Source organism: Lagopus muta, chromosome 9 (assembly GCF_023343835.1).
Source record: "Lagopus muta isolate bLagMut1 chromosome 9, bLagMut1 primary, whole genome shotgun sequence".
Taxonomy (NCBI): domain Eukaryota; kingdom Metazoa; phylum Chordata; class Aves; order Galliformes; family Phasianidae; genus Lagopus; species Lagopus muta.
In genome coordinates, this window is record NC_064441.1 from 49,898 (window position 1) to 60,762 (window position 10,865).

The 10,865-nt window shown below is 41.7% G+C and overlaps 1 protein-coding gene across 1 annotated transcript; it reads left to right on the forward strand.

Moving 5' to 3' along the window:
• The first annotated feature begins 2,040 nt into the window (after positions 1 to 2,040).
• On the forward strand, positions 2,041 to 9,333 carry LOC125697691 (tubulin alpha-3 chain-like). The gene is made up of 5 exons (XM_048955202.1): positions 2,041 to 2,403; positions 4,906 to 5,128; positions 5,637 to 5,785; positions 6,674 to 7,354; positions 8,253 to 9,333. Exons 1-5 carry the CDS (start codon positions 2,401 to 2,403, stop codon positions 8,547 to 8,549), a joined length of 1,353 nt encoding a protein of 450 aa, XP_048811159.1. The 5' UTR covers positions 2,041 to 2,400; the 3' UTR covers positions 8,550 to 9,333.
• The last annotated feature ends 1,532 nt before the right edge of the window (positions 9,334 to 10,865 follow it).

Consider the following 10,865-nt stretch of genomic DNA (forward strand, 5'->3'; position numbering starts at 1 on the left):
CCCTTGCCAATGGAATTTTAGCTTGAAAAAGGAAACAAAGTTAAATCTCTCATTCGTAGTCAGGAATTGTTTCTCCAGCTTACATCTAAACCTGAAAGTTTGTTTTACATAAACTATGCAAAAACCTGACAATTCATTTGGTTGTACCTCTGCTTTCCTGCTTTTTTGTCAGACTTCCAGGACTGTAACCAGCTACCAGGGCACATTATTCCACTGCCCATGTCTTGTTAATTCTTTGTCTACCAAACTCAAAGCATCACAGCATGTTTTCCTCGAGGCTAAGAAACTAGCTCCATAAAAGTGCATCAGCTTGTTAAGCCACATATTTTGGATTCCTTCAGTTAACTCACTATTTCTTAAAATATAAGAAGAAATGCAAGGAATCATTATGGATTTCTAAGGAGGTAATGGAATTTAGTGTATATTTCTAGTTGCCAAAATGCCCCTGTTTGCTGACATAAGATACACACACACACACACACACACATATATACACACACACGAAGTATAGCTCCTGAGAAGTTTAAAATTAATAGCTGTAGATTCCACATTATTCCCTAACTAAATTAAAAAAAAAAAAAAATCATTTTATGAAGGCCAAGACCATATCAAGAATCAAGCTCTTAACAACTACAACCAGTGGGGGGGGGGGGGAGGGAGGGGGGGGACAATAAAAAAAAAAACCACCACAGCAGCATGGGTTTTGGTTTTTTTTTTTTAAATATAATAAGCTTTATATCTAGCAAAAGTGTTTGTTTTCATGAGGAGCTGGATGTTTTCAGAATATGCTCGTGTACAGAAAAAAATATATCCATTACTTTCTATTCATGGAACAAAAAGCATAATCTTTGCACTTACCCTTTCAGTGACTGTTTTATGAGAGTATCCAGAGCTACTGTACAGGGACTGCTGAATCACGGCCTGAACCACTGATTAATCATCTGAGGCAAGCAATGAGTCAGCCCTTATTTTTCTAATTTTTCATGGGAATTTTATTGTAATTTTCTCTTGATGAACACACACAAGAGGCTGAATACCTGGTCATAGACCAGGTATAGACCATAGAGCATGCATAAAGAGAGTAACAGGAAGAGATGAACACATTCAAATCTATCAGTTATATTATAATTTATATTATAAAGTCAGCCATATAATTTTTGTAGTAATGTTAGGCAGGAACGTAAAGACAAGATAGCAAAAGTCTTCAATAATTCGCCTCTAAAATAGTCATTCATCCCCACCTAAAGAAAAAGAGAGCAACACCTCAAGAGAAATTTAAAAGTGAACAGCTTAACAAGCTAATTGTTTTTAATGAGATTATAATGGTGGCAATTAGAAATGCATCAGATTGGGATAGGCCAACACTTAACATTAATTAACATCACTCCACTAGCTTAAATGAAATAACAGAAATTTCTGTGTCTTACCTTTTACCAGTTCTTGTTAGCAGGCAATACAATTCTGTTTGTGGGTGGGTTTTTTTGTGTGTATTTTTGTTCATTTGTTTGGGTGGGTTTTGGGCAGCAGAGCTCTGTGGTCACTGTGGTTCCCTTCAAGCTGAACTGTTTGGTTCTAAAGAGCTGTCAGTAATCCAGCCAAACTCACAGCCCGTGCAGTAATTGCATTTAATTGCATGCATTGAAATTTAAATCACGTGCAAACGGAGGCAAATATTGCCAAGATCTCCCTTAGCTAAATCTTCCATAACACTACAGATTGCCTTGTAAAAAAACAACAGAAATTTAAAACTGTAAAGACCCTACTGCTGGGCTCTTGAGTACAGCTCAGAAAAGACCATCGGACAGAAAATAACAGCTTCCACATGCAGGTACAAACTGCTTTTCCTTCAGGAAACAATGGCAGGAGCCAGGCATTAGCCTCAGTCTACTGCTACAGATGTAGTTTTAAATGCAATTGATTGCAAATTATGAAAAATCTCGTGGAAAAAAAAAAAACTACACAGAAGTTGCATTGGAACAACTGAAATCTCATAGAGAATTAAAAAAAAGGAAACGAAATATTGAGTTCTGTAACCCCTTCAGAAAAGTTACTTTGGACTAGAACCACCGCTCGTGTTCTGCGCGGAAACAGGACATCAGCACCCGCGCCGCGCACGGCCCCGCCACACGCTCTCTCCACAGACCCAAATTGCGCGGGAACTCCCCAACGCTTCAGTCACGCCACCAACCGAGCATGCGGCAGTTAGCACCCCACGTGAGGAGAAGAGCGCACTGGCGAATCGGTGGCCGCCGTTCGCCTCTGGCCCGGGTGACAGCCAATGGGAAAGCAGCGCGCAAGGGCTCTCCGGACCGTTACCTGACGGCCGTTGCGTCTCTTCGGCTGCGGACGTGTTCCGGTGGAGTGCCGTGCAGTCGAGGCTCCTGAGCCTAACGAGGCGCCATGGTGGGAGTGGGAACTCGGGTTGGGGAGAGGAAGGGAACCTGGGATGGCTTTTGCCGCGGCGGGTTTGGGGAGTCGAGAGTTACCTGTGCTGCGGCGGAGCTCGCGGAGCGCTGCCGCTTGCGGCCCTGCGGTGGCGTAAGGCCGTGTGTGGGAGTGGAGAAATTAACATGAGAACTGAGAGTTCGAGGGAGGTGGTGTGTAGAAGTTGTCTGGTGGTAAATGAGACAAAACAGGTGGAAAAGCAACGAAACCGGCTTTGCAGTGCGAAGGACGACGGTTGAGGGACAAGAACGCCTACCGCATCGGCGGCGGCATTTCTTGTGGTGCCTAAAACGACTGGGGGCTTCAAACATGGAATTCAAACATGTAGTTGAAGATGAGAGTTTTGATGAAGCTTTAAAGACGCTCTCTACCTCTGTGTTTTCCTAGATCAGCTAAATACACAGTAATAGTATATAATATATGTATAGTATATAATAATAAGCTAGAATAAGAGTTTCAGTCTCAGATGTAAAACAAAATTGGGGTTTTGAGTGATTTAAACGTAAGTGCCATGCTTCCTCACCCAGATAATTTAGTAGCGGAACCCAAATATGAGTGGATTGCCTGGCACTAGTTATGTGCTTATTGTAAAGGAAAACATACTTAGAGGTCTTGTGCAGAAAAGATTCTTGCAACATTACTCAGTACATTATTGTCAACAGATCAAGGAAATAGAGGGTTATTATATAAAGAAGGCTTCTAAAACCAAAGAAAGGTGAAAAAGAGACTAAACGGAATATTATACACAGGATATATGTGCTCTGTGGTAAGGAATGATGATACTGCATTCATCCTGTGTGACCGCGTGGTATCTAAGATCCTCCAACATTCTCAACATTAAATCCTAGAATCTTTACAGTTGGTCATCTGGTCAAACTCCCCGGCAATGATTAGGGAAAAGCACAGCTAGATTAGATTGCCCAGGGCTTGATCCCACCTTGCCTTGTAAGTCTCCAGGAATGAGGCATCAACCACAACTCTAGGCAGCCTGTTCCAGTGCTTTGCCATGCTTGCTGTAAAAAACTGTTTCCTTCTATCCAACCTAAATGTGTTTTACTTTGTGAAGTTCGCCTGTACCCACTGCTCAAGCCTGCTTAGGTCCCTCTGGATGGCATCCTGTTCCTCTGGTGTGTCAACTGCAGCCCACAGCTTGGTGTCATTAGCAAACTTGCTGAGGGTGCACTTGACCCCACTTTTGATGTTGCTGATGAAGGTGGTATCAAAGAGTACCAGTCCCAGCACTGATCCCTGGGGGACGCTGCTTGTCACCGATCTTCATCCGGACACTGAGCCATTGGCCACTGCTCTCTGGACTTGATTCTGCAGCCAGTTCTTCATCCATTGAACAGTCCACTCATCAAATCCATATATTTCATATATATTTTCATATATTTCCATATATTTAAGGACTGTGATTGAAGGACTCTGACACAATACCCCACAACATCCTTCTCTCCAAATTGGAAATACATGTGGCTCTTCTGTTGTCCATTGATGCAGTGACACTGCCATAAAAGGCTGCTAGGTTGGTCAAGCAGGATTTGGCCTTGGTGAAGCCGTGCTGGTTCTCCCTGCCTTCCATGTGCCTTAGCTCACAGAGGTGAGACTGATGGGTTGGTAGTTTTGAGGGTCATCATATTATCCTTCTTAGAAGTGGGTGTGCTGTTGACTTTTTCCAGTCACCAGAGACTGATTGCCAGGACTTTCCAGATGTCATGGAGAGTGGCTTGGTGACTACATCAGCTAATTCCCTAAGGACTCTGGGATGCATTTCATCGGGACTCATAAACTGGCAGATGTTCAGGTTCCTCAGGTGGTCAAAAACGTGATCTTTGCTTACAGTGGGAGGGACGTTGCTTCCCCAGTTCCCTCCTGCTAAACCAAACATTTGAGGGCTGTTTGGCGAGCAGTTATCAGAGAAGATTGAAGCAAAGCAGTTGTTAAGTACCTCAGCCTTCTCCTTGTCTGTTGTTACCAGATCGCCTGTGTCACTAGGCATGGTATGCATTCCTGGACTTTCCTTTTCTGCTTGAGGTACCTGTAGAAGCCTTTCTTGTTCTTCTTGGTATCCCTTGCCAAAGTTAGGCCAATCTGGGCCTTGGCTTTCCTGACCCCCTCCCTGCACAGACTTGCAGCTTCTTTGTAGTCTTCCCATGGTACCTGTTTGCACTGCCTGTACGTTTTCTTCTTGTTCTTCCATTTGACCAGCAGGTCCTGGTTCAGCCACGCCTGTCTCTTGCCTTCCTTTCCTGACAGCGTAGATCAGCAGCAGTGAGTAGATTCATGCTAGCAGCAGACTGTTGGGTCATTTTAATTGTCACTCAAGCAGCCGAGGTAATAATGCAGCAGGGAAAGATCACTACAGTATAACCCACAGATAGCAAGTTATTTTGAGAGTGAAATCTAAGTGATGGATAGCCCCAGATCTCACGTTATCATTGTCCTTTTTTTTGTTTGCAGCGTGAATGCATATCCATCCATGTTGGTCAGGCTGGTGTTCAGATTGGCAATGCATGCTGGGAATTGTATTGTCTTGAACACGGGATCCAGCCTGATGGTCACATGCCCAGTGACAAAACTATTGGAGGCGGAGATGATTCATTTAACACTTTCTTCAGTGAGACGGGAGCTGGTAAACATGTTCCCAGAGCAGTGTTTGTGGACCTGGAGCCAACGGTAGTCGGTACGTACGCAAGATGCACATCTTCAATGTAAAACTACTCCTTTCCTTTCAGACTTTTGTGCGTTTTCAAAACACTAGGGGTTCTGAAAGGTGTATAGCTGGATGATGTTTTGACATTTTTGGTTCGTGTTATTTGAAAGAGATGAAATGATGGTCTATGGGTAATGTTTGGAAAACATTAAACTTCTTTGCAGATTTTGGATAATCTTTCCAAGTCACTGCACTACATCCACAGCTTCATTTAATTGCTATCCAGAATGCCTGTGCCTGCAGTGTAGTTCTCTTGAGTTGCCTCCATGTTCCAGGATGCAAATACTGCTTTGTGAGCATCTGATGTTTTCCCCTAAAGAAAGACACTGAAGTTGTACCAACTTCTTGCTGCGTTTGTTCATGGAAGCTGTCTGTAGGTTTTTGACATTTCCTTTTACGTAGTATGTCATCCCTAGGCACCACATGCAGAACTCAGCAGATAAATTTTATGTTGGAATATGTATTTTTTCACTTGTAGATGAAGTACGTACAGGCACATATAGGCAGTTGTTCCACCCTGAGCAGCTCATTACTGGGAAAGAAGATGCAGCTAATAATTATGCCAGAGGCCATTACACCATTGGAAAAGAGATTGTTGATCTAGTGTTAGACAGCACGCGCAAAGTGGTAAGAATTCGTGCTGCAGATCAATATTTAAAATACAAATTTTATTTAAAATACAGCTCTAGAGCTACCTATAGTTACAATTTGTTATGACACTTGTGTTGTTTTTTTTTTTCTGGGGGGGGAGGGAGTTGTTTGTTTTTAAGAATTTTATGCATAGATTATTAAAAACAAAAAACCAGGAACTTGGTCCCATGCCTCCCCCCTCTTGAGTTAAATAAAAATTCAGTCAGTAAAACTTGAAAGTTCTTGTGATGTGGAACATCATTATTTGAAGATATTTTAAGGATACCTCAGAAGTGCGTTATAAAATCTTTAGACTGTAAGCACTTGTTTGTTATTTTTAACCTGAATCGCACCATTATGTGTCATTCAAAATATTTCCAGTACCCTGAAACTCAGATTTTGGTTGGACGTTCAGTAATTTCACATGTCTTTCTAGGTTTCCATAACCTGGTGTAATGTAAGAAATTCACTTAGCATGATGTGAATCAAAGTGAAGTAGTGATTGCCTATCTGAAGTTGTAAAAATACTTTTTTTCCAAACCAAATTGACACTTGCTGCCATACAGAGTACAATAGTAGTTTAAAAGCTGCAAGCCTGCTGTAATTTCTAATAACCTTTCACAGTGGTGCACAACTGCTCTTGCTTTTAGTAGGATAAAAAATGCATAAAGGAAAATGCTACATTCAAATGAGAAAATACTCATATTCAGAACAAGGTGTGCTGTGGTGGTTTTAAGTAAAAGATATGCAAGAAAAAAGTTACCTTTTAAAACAAATGATTAGGAAATAATTGCTTTTGAGTGTTTATTTTAATGTTGATGATTTTGGAAAAGGTAATAATAAATATATGTTTTTTCTCTCTTGCTTTTTTCCACCCTATTATAGGCTGATCTGTGCACTGGGCTGCAAGGTTTCCTTATCTTTCACAGTTTTGGAGGAGGCACTGGTTCAGGGTTTACATCTCTGCTCATGGAAAGGCTCTCTGTTGACTATGGCAAAAAATCTAAACTAGAATTTGCAATTTATCCAGCACCACAGGTTTCTACTGCTGTAGTGGAACCTTACAATTCAGTTTTAACTACACATACAACACTGGAGCATTCAGACTGCGCATTCATGGTAGATAATGAAGCCACTTATGATATATGTCGTCGCAACCTGGACATAGAACGTCCCACTTATACCAATTTAAATCGACTAATTGCGCAAATTGTTTCATCCATCACAGCTTCACTACGTTTTGATGGAGCCCTTAATGTAGATCTGACAGAATTTCAAACTAACCTTGTTCCGTACCCACGAATCCATTTCCCCTTGGTAACATATGCCCCTATCATCTCTGCTGAAAAAGCCTACCATGAGCAGTTATCCGTGGCTGAAATTACCAATGCTTGCTTTGAACCAGCCAACCAGATGGTAAAATGTGACCCACGTCATGGTAAATACATGGCCTGCTGCATGTTATACAGAGGTGATGTTGTCCCTAAAGATGTTAACGCAGCTATCGCTACTATCAAGACTAAACGTACCATTCAGTTTGTGGATTGGTGCCCAACTGGATTCAAGGTACTTTGATAACTTCTGAAGTGCTTGATTTTGGAAATAGTAGGAATTACATGATATTTGGAGGTAGCAGTCATTGTACTGTATTGTAACGTTCCTGTTACTGAACTGCTTACATTTCAGATTATATTCTTAAATATAATTCCCTGATATTTTAACTCAGATGAAAATTCTAAAACAAGTTACAGAATAGCAGTCACGGTTTTTATAGGAGCAGGCAGTACTGAGTGTCTGAAAATAATTTACAAGCAGGTAGTACTGAAAAGCAATGCCAGGTTTTACTGCAAGTCTTCAAAAATCTCGGGAGCTTTGTACAGAAGGAATATAGGCAAGCCCCAAGCAAATGTAGAAACACTACATTAAGTTATTGAATTCAGTGCAGTAATTTCCCAACAATGTTTTTGAGATACCTTGAAGTGGTAGACGCTATCAGTTTCTGGACATGTGGAGCCTGACTGCTATCACTAGAGCAAACCTATTTTTTTCGTTGTGATTCATTTAAACATAGGCTCCTGTAAGTTGCCTTTTTACTAGATCAATATCAGGTTGTTCAGCTACTTCTGCTTGTTCTCAGTTGACTGGCAGTGTCACCTTCCGGACAAGAGGTCCATCTTTCCAGCTACTGTCCACGCATTCAGGACTTGGAAAGACCTAGATTCTTATGTTCTTTGTAGAGTCCAGTAAGCTCTAATGATCTGTTGGAAAAATAACCTCTAGGCCAATGTAGCTAACGCTGGACCAGTTTGACCAGATCCTGAATTTAGGATTTAGTTAAATATTTTGATGAAGCGCAAAATAATTTTATTTAATTGTTCACAGTTGTGGCTACTGTTGTTGTTAACAGAAATAAGTCTTCAGTGCTTCCCAGTAATTAAAGACGTTCTCACTTGTTTTCTTGAAGGTGGGCATTAACTACCAGCCTCCAACTGTGGTGCCAGGTGGTGACCTTGCAAAGGTGCAGAGAGCTGTATGTATGCTGAGTAATACCACTGCCATTGCTGAAGCATGGGCTCGTCTCGACCATAAATTCGATTTGATGTATGCCAAACGTGCCTTTGTACATTGGTATGTTGGGGAAGGAATGGAGGAAGGAGAATTTTCCGAAGCCCGGGAAGATCTGGCTGCCCTTGAAAAAGATTATGAAGAAGTTGGGATAGACTCTGTAGAAGCAGAGGCTGAAGAAGAGGATGAATACTGAAAATGCTGAAGTAATAAAACGTGTGTTCTGTAACAGCAACAAATGAATTGCAGAATCCTGTTCGCTTGCTTGCTTGTTTTCAGATTCAGTTTTAAATGTTGTACTGTTCATTTTTTTCTTTGTTACTGTTTACACACACAGTTGCTGCGTAAGAACCGTTTGAAATTACAGTTTTTGGTAGCATCTAGTCTTGCACAACGTAAAGATTAAATTACAAACTTGTGTACGTGTCTGTAACACTGTATTTATCTATTTATCTATTTATCAATTTATCTAACTGTAGTAAGGGTAAGTGCCATTACACTTTTGGTCTGAACTAGAATATTTGCTAAAAGCACCAAACTTGCTACTTAAAAAAATAAAATTTAAAAAAAAAAATGGGGAGACTCAGCAGACAAAAGGTAAAATTTTCCAACCAGGGTGCCCCCTTACACTCAGTTCCACCTTAGATAGAAGGGAAATAAAATGTCAGATTACCTGCTTTACAATAGTCATGTTTTGAATTCCTACACTGACCTATGAAATACTTATGTGTCCTTTAATGCACAACTCTGTGGACTCTGTAAGCTTTGATGAATTAATAAAAAAATTTTTTGGCTTTTTTTTTTACCTGTTCTTACTGTTAGCAGAAAATACAACTTCTATTTGTGGGCAGTTATTTTGTGGTGTGTTTTTTTTGTTTCTGGCTGGTTGGGTGGGTTTGGTTTTGTTTTTCAGAAAAGCCATATGGTTTTCAGTGAAAAGGACTGGATGCAACTGACTGGTGTTAAGTAGCAGATGCTTCTCTTCACAGATTGTGTGTTCTTTTTTTTTTTTTCTAGGTGGAATGTCATTTGAGGCAACCTCTACAAAACCTGCTTTGTAATGCTGTAATTTTACACTGTCTGATAGTAACAGTACACATCCCAAAAGCCTTCAGTTTTAGTGCAATCTAGCTACACTGTTTCAGCTAGTATTTCTGGTTAAAGTTAATAGGGATATCTCTGGATAAAGAGAAGGAGAATATATACGTGCTTTTAATGTAACAGTTAACTCTCTACTAACTAGAATAGTATTCTGCAGCAGACATTTTAAAATCTAAATTAAAGCTAATGCACCAGATCTGATTTATTTGCTGAGTATTCTGCTTTTGTAATTTAAAAAATACCAAAAAAAGTATATAGTGATGTACGTGCTATTTTTACTTTACCAAAGGATGAACTTCTGTCACATGCCTGTAACAATTTCTAAGCTTTTACATTTTACTTTCTTAACATGGAACTTCTTTGTACGCTAGTAGGAAAAAAGAAAGAGATGGATGACTTTGAATACTCGAGAAAGTATTACTGAAAGCCTGCAACTGAATTCTAAATTATACTTGCTGTTGAAAGGGATGCACATCATCACAACATCAGAAGCAGCTTCAAAACAATCTTCAGAGCAGGAAACCACAGTATTACAAAGTACAGAGCTACTCATTCCTTGAATTCAGATAGTGCCAGCCCAAACACTGGTCCTGTTATTAACTACAAACTGAGTCTTCTGCTGCTGTCGTCTCTCGTACAGGTACAGGAGGAGTTGAGGATTCTAGTGATAAACCAGTAACCAGTGCCGTCTAGGTCCATCTTAAGTTTAACAGTTGAGCACTTACATGCACCTAATAAGCAAGGAAGGGCTTGCTCGTGAGTAGCCTGCCATTTGAGCACTATCGTGGCTTTCGAAAATCACACACTGAATTCTACCTCGAACAGGCTCCTTAGTTACATTGCTCAAGCCTCAGGATGGATGAAGAATCAGCATCACTGACAGCATTATTACTTCATCTTTGTATTAATTGAATCCATCCTTAGAAGCGCGCTGATTGACAGGAGGAAGGTGCTGTTAACACTGGGGATGACAGCCTTGGGGGGGGTCCTGGATCTACGGGAGCATTGGACAATCATCAACGGCATGCAGTTCAACAAAGGTAAACGCCGGCTTCTATATCTGGGTCGGAGCGACGCCGGCCAGCTTGGCAGATGGGCAGCTGGAGAGCCGCTCAGAAACAGCACTCGCCGTCCTCACCGCACAGCGGCACTTCCCGCTCCCACGGCGCCGCTCCTCGCGCCGCCTGCCTCCCTTCAGCGCTCCGTTCCGGGTTTGCCTCCCGCTCGTGAAATCCGCAGCGCGAGGAGCTCATGCCGCTTACGGCACAACACGCTGCGATGCAAGAGCACGCCTGAAAGCACCGACGCCGCAACCCGATAACGCAACCCGTACAAAGCGGCGCGTGACGGCGCGGAGGCGTGTCCAGGGGGCGGGCGGGGCCTCCCAGGGCACGGAGCTGCGCTCGGCGTC